At 42.1% G+C, this 14,489-nt stretch overlaps 2 protein-coding genes across 2 annotated transcripts in view; both read left to right on the top strand.

Moving 5' to 3' along the window:
* map3k5 (mitogen-activated protein kinase kinase kinase 5) overlaps positions 1–7,089 on the top strand; it is a 45,044-nt gene extending 37,955 nt beyond the window's left edge. Inside the window, exons 22-30 of the mRNA XM_064340038.1 lie at positions 156–333; positions 763–931; positions 1,206–1,391; positions 2,016–2,121; positions 2,358–2,601; positions 3,896–4,008; positions 4,314–4,426; positions 5,191–5,267; positions 5,474–7,089. Of these exons, the coding sequence (XP_064196108.1) occupies positions 156–333; positions 763–931; positions 1,206–1,391; positions 2,016–2,121; positions 2,358–2,601; positions 3,896–4,008; positions 4,314–4,426; positions 5,191–5,267; positions 5,474–5,534 (1,247 nt within the window). The 3' untranslated portion in view covers positions 5,535–7,089. The remainder of the gene's footprint in view (positions 1–155; positions 334–762; positions 932–1,205; positions 1,392–2,015; positions 2,122–2,357; positions 2,602–3,895; positions 4,009–4,313; positions 4,427–5,190; positions 5,268–5,473) is intronic.
* A 702-nt stretch (positions 7,090–7,791) lies between these two features.
* On the top strand, positions 7,792–14,443 carry lrp11 (low density lipoprotein receptor-related protein 11). Its single transcript, XM_064340041.1, has 9 exons — positions 7,792–8,629; positions 9,149–9,306; positions 9,952–10,093; positions 10,680–10,805; positions 11,253–11,474; positions 12,127–12,297; positions 12,678–12,734; positions 12,950–13,051; positions 13,275–14,443. Exons 1-9 carry the CDS (start codon positions 8,035–8,037, stop codon positions 13,427–13,429), a joined length of 1,728 nt encoding a protein of 575 aa, XP_064196111.1. The 5' UTR covers positions 7,792–8,034; the 3' UTR covers positions 13,430–14,443.
* The last annotated feature ends 46 nt before the right edge of the window (positions 14,444–14,489 follow it).

Here is a 14,489-nt window from a genome sequence, read left to right as displayed (position 1 = left end):
CAGCCATGTTTTGTTATGTATTCCTTATTATCTATTTCCTCATTTTAAAAAATATAAGTAAATAAATAAATAAAGTAATTACCACCATAATCGGTATTTGTGATTTAATATGGAGCGATATCAGTTGTAACTGTGCGCACATGATGCCCCTTCAGAGTATCTGCGTAGCATCTCCTTGCCTGTGCCTGTCGTCGTCGAGGATACCAGCAGCAGCAGTGAATACGGCTCGGTCTCCCCTGACAACGACCTCAACACCAACCCCTTTGTCTTCAAGCCCAGCACCAAGTGCTACAGTGAGCGGGATGTGAAAGGGCACAGATCCCTGTTCCTGAGGTAAAGGGCTCTCCCACGGCGCTCTACCTTGGGGTGTCACCCAAAATTAGTCTTCATGTTTCAATGCTCCTGTCTATTTGTCTGACCTACATTTATTTTGTTAATCGGAGGCTGCTCTCTGAGGGCTGGAGGAGCTGCAGTATGTGTGTTTATATGGACTGGCTAATAGCCTTTACATTACAGGCATTTAGCAGACGCTCTTATCGACTTACACAACTTTTACATAGCATTTTACATTTTATCCATTTATACAGCTGGATATATACTGAAGCAATTCTGGTTAAGTACCTTGCTCAAGGGTACAACGGCAGTGTCCTTACCCGGGAATCGAACCTGCGACCTTTCGGTTACAAACCCAGTTCCTTACCCACTGTGCTACACTTCGTCCTTTAGTTGTGTAACTGAAGTGAAGTCCACGTTTTTGGTCAGCATTCCCGTAGAGAACTTTGAGGACCACAGCGCGCCTCCTTCCCCCGAGGAGAAGGACTCGGGCTTTTTCATGCTGAGAAAGGACAGCGAGAGGAGGGCCACACTCCACCGCATCCTGAACGAGGACCGCGACAAAGTGGTGGCGAACCTGGTGGAGTCACTGAACCAGGTGAGCGCACGCACACTTTTCAGCCTCTTCCCCGAGTTAGTTCTGTCTGAATGTTAAATAATGTATTTAACTTTTTTCGCCCTGTCTTGTATTGTTACCTTCCAATTATATGTCAGGCCATCATTGTCATTGACCCCCCCCTGGTTACACAGTAGTAATAATAAAATCACATACTGGAACACAGGGGTGTCAGTCAGGACTCTGAACACCCTCCTCATCCAACCCACCCGCCCTTCCTCTTCCTCTCCCCTCCCTCTCCCCCTTATCCCTATAGGGTGCTGAGGAAAGCAAGCTAAAATGGGAGCACATTTCCACCCTGGTGGTCAGCCTGGGCGAGTTTGTGCGCATGGCCGACCGCAAGATCATCGCCAGCACCCTCTCCCAGCTCAAGCTGGAGCTGGACTTCGACAGCAGCGCCATCAGCCAGCTACAGATGGCGCTCTTTGGCTTCCAGGACGCGGTGAGTGCCTTGGCCTTACAGCTTGAGTTCAGACTGAATACGAGTATCATTTTAAAATCAGTTTAAAGGAGCAAATAAATCAAGCTTGAATGTCATTGCAAAAGATTAAAAAAAAGAATGTTAATGTAATTTATGTTGCTATGGTTTTCAACCTTTGAGTAGATAGAGAGGGGAAATGGGTTATGGAAGTCTGACTTCAAAGCAGATAAAGGGAGGTCTGTCAGCTACATCATGAAAGGAAATTGACTTTGTTTTATCTCATAAACAGACACATGCAAATTATACTCAAATGGCTGACCTGTTTGCGGGCCCATGGTTTGTTATCTGAAAAATATTATGTAACACTCTATATGGTATGCTCTGGTGCCCTCTTGTGGGTGTACCTTGTGCCAAATGACAGTACTACAGTGTCTACATTATACCAAAATTAACAAGTAGGTGTATGCACTAATCATGTCCTCCTGTCCTGTCCCTATTTTTAAAAAAACAATAAGCAAATACCACTCGGTATATTTGCCATGTTCATCTCTTTGAATTTACATGGTCCCTGTGTCTTTGATGGTAATGCACAAGGTGAAATGGGATTCACTGAGGTTTGTGTTGGCGTCAATGGCGCGTCACCAGGTAAACAAAGTCCTGCGGAACCACAACATCAAACCCCACTGGATGTTTGCCTTGGACAATATCATCCGCAAGGCAGTGCAGACCGCCATCACCATCCTGGTGCCAGGTAACGTCCTCCTCCTTCCCCACTCAGTCATGCCCTGCTGCCCCCTTCTATTTCTGTGTTTCTGTGTTGTTAATGGCAATGGAAGGCTACAGTGGCTATAGCGATGTGATGTCATAGAGGGTGACCTACTTGTCTGTTGTTTTGTGGCGAGCGTGATTTTACAGTGTTACATTACTGTCTAATGGTGGATCTTGTGTTACTGTGGAGGGTAACCCTGCCGCCTTACTTGTGTGCAGAATTGAGGCCTCACTTCAGCCTCACCTCCGAGAGCGATCCGGCTGACCAGGAGGACGTGGAGGACGACATGGAACACGAGGGGCGCCACGCCCGCCAGAGCGGGGCCGCCCCCAGCGCCCCGCACGATGACACGGTGGCCACCTCCGGCGTGAGCACGCTCAGTTCCACCGTCTCGCACGAGTCTCACAACGCGCAGCGCTCTGTCAGCATGGAGCTCGGGAGAATGAAGCTGGAGACCAACAGGTGGGCTGGGTAGCCGTTACCATGGCAACCGTTCATATGGCAACTACGTGCAGTGGGTCTCTGGAGTGGCATTTCAGCAGGCACTCTAAAAACCGACGGTCCTTAAGGTGTGATACACCTACTATTAATTAGTGAAATGTAATGAGTAGCAAACCTTCACATCATGTTGCTGAACATAAATAATGTTGGTATTACAGATTAGAGGTTGTTAGGGATGGACAAAAGAGGATTTATAATCACTTGCATGGAGCTGTCACGTGTTGCCAATTAACTGATTGATGCTCAACAAAAATAGTGCCCTTTATCCATTCAAAACTTAATACAAAACAGAAGTGGATTATCATTCCTTATTTTAGTAAACACTATCAGGAATTTTTGTGTTTTGTATTTAGTATTTTTCATAATGCCCTGACAAACTGAGATTAAATTATTGTCTTATTGTCAGTGAATCATCGAGAGTAGCTACATGATTTCTGCATGCTGTGTGTGTTTTTTTTTACCTCAACCCAAGCAACATCTGATCAGTCTCTGAGAAACTAACGCGGATCCTTTGCATTTATCTTTGGCACTCAGCCTGCCGCCTTCTGCCTATGACCGAAACTCAGCCATGCTGATTTACACTATAGCACCAGTCCCTCTGTGTGATATTGCTTAAATAGCACTGCTCTCTTTCTTTATTTACCGTATTTTCCCCTTTCTCTCTCCACTACATTCTCATAATAGGAGGCCTGTGTGTGCTGTTCATCACACTGCAATGGTTCCTCTGTGATTCTGCAGTGTTATGTGTTTTCAGGCTGAAAATTTGCCTGCCAGGAGTTCACAGTTGCAGTTAGCCTTGTCCCAACAGGTGTACGGCTGACAAGTTTGCCTGGATTCCTTTTGCTACCACTGCATTTGTCATCCTCCTATCAGTGCAAGCTCTCTGCTGTAGCACTGGTCGGCATGTAAAATATGCGTACTGTGGATAAGAATATTCACTGAGGGGTGTATATAGAAATAATAGCAATGGTTCTTGTGATATCGGTCTGACTTCCATTATGGGCTGACTCTATGGTGCTCCATAGCACAACTTCTGCACAATAAAATGTTCAGTGTTAAATCAACTTGCACAGAGTACATATGGTCCCTATTGGACTAGAGTTGAATTACCACTGGTCCTTTCCATGGCTTGCTCAGCAAAACCACTGTGTGTGCGGTGGCCACAGCTGACCTTTACTCCCCAGTGGTAGCTCACAGCAGACCCGTAGCGCGGTGGTGACCTTGTGGTGACCTTGGGTTGCTGTGCTATTTTCAGGCTGCTGGAGGAACTGCTGACGAGGGAGCGTGAGTACCAGGCGATCCTGCAGCAGGTTCTAGACGAGAGGGAGCAGGAGATCAAACTACTGCGGGCCAAGGCTGGAACCACAGGTGAGCATTCACGTTCTAGGCCCGTAGTCTCACCATTAGCTCGCTCTGCTGACCCACCCGAAGCCACAACTGACACATTTATCAACTGACACAGTTCATTTGTAGGCTATTATCAACATTATGGGCTGTTATCAACATTGTCAACATTAGAGTCTCCTGAAAAGGAGACTCTAAATAAGCTCTAGAGTCAGCTCTGGGTCTTCTGTGAAGGTAACCTTCAGCGTTGCACCACAGGCATTGGCCGACAGTCAGAAGTGAATTTTTGGCAGGTGCAGGGCTGGTACTAAAATAGACTCGTTCCCCAGATACCCCGGCGCCCCCTGTGGGCTGCCGGACCCCCTTGGAGGAGGAGTGCAGCGATTCGGAGCTGGCCAGATGGCTGAGGCTCCACGGGGCCGATGAGGACTCTGTCGAGAGGGTAGGCCGCCCGCAGACACCCGGGTTCCGCTCTGATTCACCTGTGCACATGATCATTTTTCACGCACACTGTTTCTCACTATCCTCCTCGTATTTTGTGATTCATTTGAATTGCAACTTTTATTCTGTTTTATTCTGTATGGTAAAAAAACATTCTGTCAGAGGCTATCGTCAGCACTTACATAGTCAAAGCTGTTTGAAGCATACAGGGTAAATGACAGTCTACAGACATCCTTAATTGTTCTATATTACAACAAATGTGGAATAGTGTGTAGAGCAATCACAAAAACTTGTAGTTGGACATATCAAAAATGAAAGTTAATGGCAGGCATAAAACAGAATTCTTGCTAGGTTCAACAAATGCCCCAGATATTTTTTCACAATCATAATTATAGTTGTTTATGTTTGAAAGAAAAAATAATTTTAGTTTACAGTTACATGCTTCGCTGTAATCACATGGATCACAGATAGCATTATTTGATCGTAATACAGCTCCACATTATGTATCATGTGCACAAGGGAGGAATGCTCTTGAAACAAATACTCACTTGGTGCCAGTGGGCAGCCGTATTTTAACTGGATAGTGTAGAGGTCATTTACATCATACCTGAAAAGGTCATTGATCACCAAGTATAATTTGAATCAGTACGATACATTGTATCAGATGAATAAGACCTATACTGTTTATGTATGTCTATGGTAACTATATGCAAAGAACGCTTAAACATTGAGAGCACTGATCCCTTCACCCCACTCTCTTTCAAGATTTTATCAGAAGATTACGCACTGTCTGATTTTCTTCACTACGTGACAAGAGATGACCTGAAGAGTTTAAGATTAAGGTAATGTCACTCTACTTAACCCCCTCACCCCTAATCTCACAATCATGAAAAGCCACTGTATTTGTAGTTTTAAGAATCAAGGCAGCCATGTTGGCCGTGCCCCCAGTAAATAAAGCTTTTATTTGAATAGGTTAGCGCTAGCGATGCTAATGAATTAGTTAATCTATAGTGGTATGCCTTTGATTTTGCCTGTTTGTATTTTACAGAGGTGGAATTCTGTGCAAGCTGTGGAAAGCTATCACAGATTACAGAGCGAAGCCTTCCTGAATCCCCCTCGAGGGCACACCCAGATGGAGGGTTTAGACCCCAGACTGAACCAGTGTTCTCTCAACACCAGTGCACTTTACTATACTGTTCATATTAGACCAAAACTCCATTGTTAAATACCCAGTGCTGTAGAAATATTGTCATCACATGATGAAAAAATATTTCCAGTTAAGTGCATATTGTACATATATTTAGTAGAGAGAATAGCATAATATTCTATGTGACCTTTCTGGTCAAATATTAATTTAATTGGAATAATTTTCATGAGTAACACAAATTCTTGGGGTTATCAAGACATATTATCAAATAATGATTTAACATTTATATTTTATTTTATTGTTCCGGTAAATTGTTATATTTTGTGTCATGTTAAATTAATATCAGTGATATGTATTGTAGATATAAACAATTGCAACACCATTTTAGGTGGTAAAATTAGAACGAGAACAATTGAGCAAAATTCATACATTTGTAAATATTTGTATTACAATTGGTGAGTGCTTTGAAGTATGAATGGTTTGTAAAAAAAAATATCTCTATAATGTGTTTACAAAACCTGAGACTGAACTTTTTTAAGACACAAACCTGAGAACCACGATTCAATGTCAGCTAAACTACAGTGTCTAAAGTGACAAAATATGACACTGGCTATTAAATTCTTTCTTAAATACTGTAAGAGCCTGTTATAATTGTATAATCTTCCATCTTTAAAAATATATTTCTCCTAACGTTGTTAGTGTGTTAATGTAATTTATGTTCACTATGAATAAAACATTTTGAATATACATATATATATATATATATATATATATATATATATATATATATATATATAAACAGATTTTCGCTTAGCCAAACAAGCACATGCATGTCTGTATTTTCTTGTTTCTCTTATAGGCATTGTGATGTGAGGTAGAATTCCAGCATTGTTGTTTTATTCTGTTTCACCAATGTCAGCCTATTTCAGATCAGTTTGTTTATGTAACAAATGCAACATATTCTTCCACAGAAAACCTGCAAAGATCAGTCAATGGCATAAACCGAACATATTAAAAACTAGCCTGGATGTTTATATCACATAATGCAGAAAATCTGTACTGTATTTTTCTGTGAAGTCATTACTGATAATGGAACAAACTCTGAGTGCTTTTCAGGCACAAAATGTTTACAGGCCACATTTTATAATATGACATTCAGTGCAAATGGTAAGCATTTTTGTTTGTGTTTTATATACAAATAGCATAAGTGTACATGTACTTTTAAAAATAAATGTATTTTTCTGTGCATTACATCATGTTAAATCTTCATGCACATTTCTCTTTAAGCATGTGAAAGGATGTATCTAAATACAAGTACAAATGAAACTAATTCCCAATTGTTGTACTGTCAAGCTCTACTGTTAATAATGCATTGTGAAAACACTGTTCTTTTTGCTTGTATTCATTACTTTACATATGATTACTAATGAGAGTATTTGTACAGATATGATATTATTATATAATTATCTGTCATCAGAATTAACTGTGAAATAAAATTGTGAATTAAAATGTCAAAATTCAGTGATGTGGTTTCCTTTACATGGATGTATAGAGAAGTCTGACAAATGCATGGAGGAAGAAGCATGTTTGCTGTTTACCATTCCTTTTTAATCCCTCATGCTTTCAATAAATTATGTTGTCCTGTTGATCTCCACAGAACTGTGGCTCTTCAATCATTGTCAGAAATCATAAACCAATCCATACAAATGTTGTGTCCTTTAAAATAGCACGACTCTGCATAGTCCAGATGTTGGTTTTATAAGATAATTAATTATGTCTAACGGTAACATTGGAGTCACATTACCTGCATTTATTTATTGATCATGAGTTGCTTCGATGTAGGACTAAGGACATTGTTGGAGAACAAAAATATCTTGGGGCAAAATCACTCTTTTCACCTAAATTGAAGTTTTAGTTACATAATGAATATTCCTTAAAAATCAGTAATTCAATTAAATTCTGTTTGAAATTGTTGCCTAAAAGTAATGCTGCATTCACAGTAATATTTAATTATAGGTATGATTGATGTTAAATGTTCATAGTTTTTTGTTGTTTAGGCCTAATTAAGGAAATACGGATTCATGTTTGAGTGAAACCTGGCCTTACAAGCCAATGAAATTAACATTTGTGGCATGTGGGCACAAAGGGACTCCGCATTTTCGACGCACGCATGACGTCAAGGCGCTGTGTGGATTTTCAGTCGCTGGATGGAGCTGTCACTCCCTGCCAGTGCTGAGCTGTACTCAGTGCGGTAACACCATATTACTAATGTGGGCTTTACATCATTGCGAAGGACAAAGACGCACACCTGCGACCGGAATACAAAGAATCCGAATTATGCTTGTATAGTGTAATATAATATATATTTTATGTTGGAATTGTTGACTCCGAGTTGGAATATGAGAAGAATTCCATCTTCCCTGGTATATTAACTAAAAGCAAAGTAAATAAACTACGTAAATATGTTTTGCTCTGCCTCACATTACCAGCGATCAATTGCCTGTATCGTGTTGCTGTGTTCCAGTAATATTGTTTTAGCAAAGTCGTCACAGATTTCGGATATAAAATCCAAGATATCTGGTGTAGAGGAGCTCCTGGAGGAATTTCGCAAGCAGCTTCAGCAGGACCAAGCTTTGAACAGAGAGGATGGGCTAGGGGACGTGTGCCTAAGTGGATTCAGCGCCATTGAGGAGCATATCATCCGAGCAAAGGACTCCATCGACCAGGGCGCTACCTTTCTGACTGCTCCCAGTCGGGTGTACAGCTGGAGGGACTGCCTTCACGCCTGCTGCGTCGACCCTCGGTGCACTGTTGCGGTGGTGCAGGAAGACCTGGAGCAGTCTGAGAGCAGCCTCAGCTGCTTTCTGTTCAACTGCACTTACAGAAATAAAAACGTCTGTACGTTCTCCATGCAGCAAGGGTACAGCACTTACAGTCGTCTTCACAACACCAGTGGATACAGCAGCCCCGCCAGTTCCCATCAAGATTTCACTAAACAGACAAACTCCATACGGAGGCCTCAAGATAGACTTTCAGCTGATGACCCGACAATACAAGGTATTTACAGTGAAACTCCGAATAGGATGCTAGCGGTCCAATTTGCATGTTCCTTTCAGGAGTTCAGCTGCCTAACCTATGTCAACATGTATCCAGTTACTAATATTGTGGTTTAGAAAATATTTTTATTCAGGACACCTGCTGTTTCTCGTATAGCATATGCCATTTTCGGGGAAGACTGTGTGATCAAATGAACTGAGAATATCGTAGAACGTCTCTGTTTACTCCGTTTTGTAAGTGGATAATTTTCATTAACATGCTGAAAATTATTTGATTATCAAATAAACCACGTGAGTCAGTATGTGACACTTTTTGAATACAAAACTGACTACAGTGATCGCATCTAGAATATAGCTAAGGCAATAGTTATTATGGCCTACAGGATGTTTATTTACACTTGATTAACAATTTACTCACGGTTAGGGGATTTAAAATGAGATTGTGTTGCTCATATGTGTGGGAGTGTCCAAGTGAACAACACCTGTTTGTTTTTTTTTTGTTTTTTTTTTTAAAATGCAGAGCTTGATGAACCACCTCGCAGTGACGCAAGCCAGGACCTGGTGATCCAGCTGCCCACTGACTGGGCAGTGCTGGATGGTCGGGGCAGTGTGGATGATCATGGGGTTACCCGTTATGAGTGGGCCTTGATCAGGGGGGACCACTCTGTCAACATGAAGGTACCTATTGTTACCACCCTACTGGACTGAAAATTATGGGGGGGGGGGGGGGGGGTTGTGCAGGACAATCCAATTTCCATTGGAAATAAAAAAAAAACCAGTGTAATTGTGAAATGGACCATATGTACATACAAACTTCATCTCCATACAACATGCAGCATTGAACAATGTACAAAATGGACCATCTCCTGTTGCTCTTCTGTCCACAAGCAGCCACAAGCTGACCTGGAGCGTGTTCTCTTTTAGTGTAATCTGGAGCTCTGAAGTCAACTCGGTTACACGGAAAAGCTGACCACTGTGTTTGTATTAGATTAGTTCTGCTGAGAAAGCAACCTGAATGCGTGTGACGAGAGGGAGCTGGTGTTGTTTAGAAAATGCTGCGCAGGTGAAGATAACAGGCTATTATACCCCAGTCTGCCCTGAGGACAAAGGTCTCATTGTGGGCCACGGTCTACCAATGGGAGCAGAGGTCACCGCCTGCCTTTTTCAGAAGCGTGGAGGGCTCTTTGCATTTCAGAAGGGGTCTATTATTAGCTGTTGGGTGGCTCATTCAGTTAAGGCACTCGCACATTCTCATCCTGAAATGCATTCTGGGTACATACAGTCATGAGCTTCTGATGCGTATTTGTGCCTTGCCTTCTGTAGGTCACCCAGCCTGGGGTCCTAAAGCTCAGTGACCTGCAGGAGGGGTCCTACACCTTCCAGATGACTGTCACAGACACGGTGGGACAGAGAAGCTCTGACAATGTCACAGTCACAGTGCTGCCACCAGAACATCAAGCAGACGGTAGCATTGGTCATTCTGTACTCTCATTTATGTCAGCTGTTTGTTATTCCCAATGCTAAAATTGTCAGTTGAGATTTATTGGAAATAGTCACAGGACAACTATTACTGTATGATATATGGTTATATTTTAACTTACTTTTGCATTAAACATTATTAATATATAGCAGTATTACAGTTATTTCACACGCCAAACTGTCGATCGTTTTTTATAATTCTGACTTCTGCGGAATCATAATTTTAAAGCCACAAATTCAAACTAAAATAGAAACATAGCTGTTGACATCTCATGCCATGCACTGAATCACTGAGAATGTGAGACTTAAGTGTGGCATCTTAAACCGGGCATGTTTTAAATTGTAAAAACATATGAGGATTACATTAACCTGCCATGATTTGGCCCTGCATTAAATATTAACCCTTCACAATGACTGCAACAGCTGTGAGAGTTCCATCTTCCTTACTTAGGTTTTGTGTAATGTGGATCAGCTGTGAGTTAATGAGTGATTGGGGCTTTAGGGCCAGAGTGGTGCTGCATGTATTTACTCAGGCTGACGGAGTGTCACGAGCAGGTGTCTCCCCTCCACAGTGTGTACAGGCCACTGCTCGCGCCACCAGTTTGAGTGCGACGATGGCTGCTGCATCGACATCACCTACGCCTGTGATGGAAAGCAGCAGTGCCCAGATCGCTCCGATGAGGCCTTCTGCACCAGCTGTGAGTCAGTCCCAGGCCTGTTAGTTAACATAAAATAGCTTATGGCATATAATGCTGACTATTTTATTGTTAGCCTTATTTTCCTTATATTTTACATGTAACTATACTCCTGCTATCATCATTGTTTTTGTAGTTTTTTTTGGTTGTTAAGCCAATACCTGTTTAAGTAAAACTTTCTTCCATATAGTCCAACATAAAATATTCCAAATTCTTCTATTTCGTGCATGTGTCTTTCAGGTGCTTATGAGGTAAATATTATTTTGTTTCAAACAAGTCAGAGTCCCCTAGTATCTGAAAGACAGTTTGAGGGCAGAAATCCACTTGGTGCACCCTTAAAGATGGATGCCTCTGAGATGTGATGGAGGAGGATCGTATATGTTTTAGCGTGCGTGCGTTAGCCTGATTTTCCTCCAGCAGCTTAGCCCATCCTCTCCCTCTCTCCCCCAGTCGATGGGGCCCGAAAGGCCGTGACGCACTCGTCCAGGCTACCCGCCGTGCTGAGGCCGGGGTCCCAGCTCAAAGAGTATAACGACCAAGCCATGATTCTGGACGGCACCGGGAAGACAATGGAGGATGCAAATCCCCCTGTTGAGTCCTACAACAGGGGTAACCCTGTCCCCCCTTCGCTGCCTCATGTTCCCAATGGACAGGGTGGGAGAGCAGGCTCAGGTATAGCACAATATGTTGATTTGCCAACATATATTGTCATAAATCCATTGTTGTTCTCTTATAGTGATGACTAGTGGTGATGCACCATTCAGTTCAAAGCACTGCTTAGATAGTGACTGGTATGTAAATGTCACCTTTCTATGACTCATTTGGAGGTAACTGATAGTACTTCTTTTAAGTTACGGTGTATTTTAAGTAAGGGTTATTCAGGGTTGACATTAGCATATGGATTTGACTTTGATCAAATTATTTTCTCATGAATGAACATCAGGTATGAGATTAATTGACAATTGAATTTTCAGTTCAAACTTTGAATAAATCCATAAAAGAAAGCATGGATTCATAGTCTGTAGTCTCTGTGAAGGGAAAATAAATTCCGCAAAGGATGAAGACAGGTTTTAAAAGCGTGCTTCTGTCGAGCAGCAAATTTCAGGAGGGAAGCACTGAGGATGTAAAATGAAGTGCTGTTCTGCGATTGGAGACGCTTTCCACTTCCTGTTCCCTTGGTTACTGGAACAAAGCTCTTCTGTGTCTCCGGCCACCTGATCCTTACATTGGTGGGGAAGGGAGGGGGGCAGGGCATTACTCCTCTACCTGGTCTGAGGACTCGTTAATATGGAGGCGTCCTTATCCCTCTCTCTGCCCCCAACAGAACCCTGCTCAGCGCCACCTGCTGTCGGGCCCTGCAAAGCCATTATCCCACGGTGGTACTACGATCCGGCTGACGGAGCGTGCAAGCACTTCATCTACGGGGGCTGCAAGGGCAACACCAATAACTTCCTGCAGGAGACAGACTGCGCCGCAGAGTGCATACAAAAACCAGGTTGTGTTTCTGTGCTGTGTCCTAAACCCTTTGAAACTGAACTAGAGTAGTCATTTATATGATGCTCTTGAAAAAAACTAATGTCATGTTTCTCAACGTTATATATAATTACACGAATGTTATTATATGATATACGATAGGTCGTATTGATGTGAACATTGTTACTTCCCATGTCATTTTTTCACGACTGTTTGAGATTAGGCATAGTAAGATATTACTCCGCCACTACATGTAATGCAGTATCAGCTACAAAACAGCAGCTTGAGTCTAAGCGTGTTTGTGAGAACCTGATATGTCACACTGTAGCTATACCTACATATTATGTATATGATTGGTGGGATTTTTATTCAGTTCAACAAACATGTATGTATCCATTTCAGGTCCTGTCGAGCAGAAGCCCACCACAGCCCATCCACCCCAAAAACACACAGAGACTCGTGAGTTCACACATTGGATTGCAGCCTCTCTTTCTGAGGCCAGCACACACACACGATTGCCACAAACCTTTTTGCATGTCAAAATTACAATATTATTTTTATTATTATTACTATTATTATAACTAAGAATACATAAATAAGATACTATACTTTGTATATCATTGTATTTCTTGCTCATTGCTCATTATTTTTGTATATGTGGACTGAATCTGTAGCTTCGCCTCACCGTGTAGCCATTTCAGAGGACAAAGTGGAGAGTGATATTCCCGAGTCTAAACACCATCCTGTTTTTGGAGGACATCCCACCCCTGCATCAGGTCTGGAGGTTCCAGTTACAATGACCTTTTACAGTCTGCAGGAATAATGCTTTTATAATATGTGTGCATCTTTAAATCATACCTTGGAAAGTGTATACTGACAATAGATAATCTAGCTCAACATCAGTCGTAGTTGCAGTGACAAAACTGTTGTAAATTCATATAAACAAATGAAAGAGATACCTATTATGATGTCTGCTTCCTCCCCTCTTGCCTCTTTCAGGTGCAATCCTGCCACTGGCTCTGGGTCTTATCATTACTGCTCTCCTGCTTCTCATGGTTGGCTGTCGACTACGCTTGGTGCACCGCAAACTGAAAAAAGCCCGGCCAATCACATCGGAGGAGTCGGACTACCTCATCAACGGAATGTACCTGTAGCGCACAGGCAAGGACTCGAGCTGTTCCAAATTTCCAGGGTCAGCCGGAACACCCAGTGCGTTCGCCCGCCACTCGCAGAGTGCATCCATTAATTAAGCAGCTTCTGTCTCCCCTCTGCCATCTATAGAGGGGTGTGGCCAGGGAACCCGCTGCATTAGTGGCTTGAGTAACCCCGCCCCCGACCCTTCAGTGTTGACAGAACCACTGTAAAGATGACAGGAGCCAGTCAGTTACCACATGGACTGTGTTCGCCAATCAAAAAAGAGAGACGGTCTTTTCCTCTCCACCACTTCTCTTAATGTTTTAGTGTACATTATGTCGGTTTGTGCAAGAGAAAAAGAAACTATTGGCCTTTGGTGTACCCCCGTCCTCTTTGCAGCTTTGTAACAGCTGATTTATAAATAATTACACAAAAATGTCACTGGGTGGCACTTGTGTTGTTTGTGCCAAACAGCCAGCCCTTCATTTTTAAAATATTAATGTTGCCCATGTCACAGTTCTGAATGATTTTTGTGATGAACGGTAACACACTTCACTGCATTTCAAATTAAATGGTTCCCTTAGCCTTGTAAAATAGCTGCAACCCATACTGCTGCTAAAGTTTTCTGTCCCTCAGGGATTAAGAACAGGTGAAATGCGATATGGCTCCTCCTCTGAAGAACTGAAAAACTTCAAAATAGTAGATTACCAAATCAGGTTGATAGCTTTGGTCTTGTTTTCCATGACTGCTAGCTCTTACATGGCAGACACTGCAGAGACCGGCAGATCCATAAATGCTGATTAAATGTAGACACAAATCCTGTATAGATATGTTCGGTATCTCAAGTTGCGTTATCCTTCTTCTGTGCATTTTCTACTTCAAAAATTGCCAATTGTGCTAGTGAAATGGCTGTTTCTCTATAACCATGAATAGACACATATAAACTATGAATTGTATATGTTGTATGTACATCTCTAAATTGTGAAGTCTGTATGCATATCTATTTAAGAACTATTAAATTATCCTGATATGTCTGTCTCTCACATTTGTGAATCTGCTAAAAAGAAAAAACAATGTCCT

Source organism: Anguilla rostrata, chromosome 6, assembly GCF_018555375.3.
Source record: "Anguilla rostrata isolate EN2019 chromosome 6, ASM1855537v3, whole genome shotgun sequence".
Taxonomy (NCBI): Eukaryota; Metazoa; Chordata; class Actinopteri; order Anguilliformes; family Anguillidae; genus Anguilla; species Anguilla rostrata.
The sequence above is the reverse complement of the archived record's forward strand: the minus strand, read 5'-3'. Positions and strand labels throughout refer to the sequence as shown.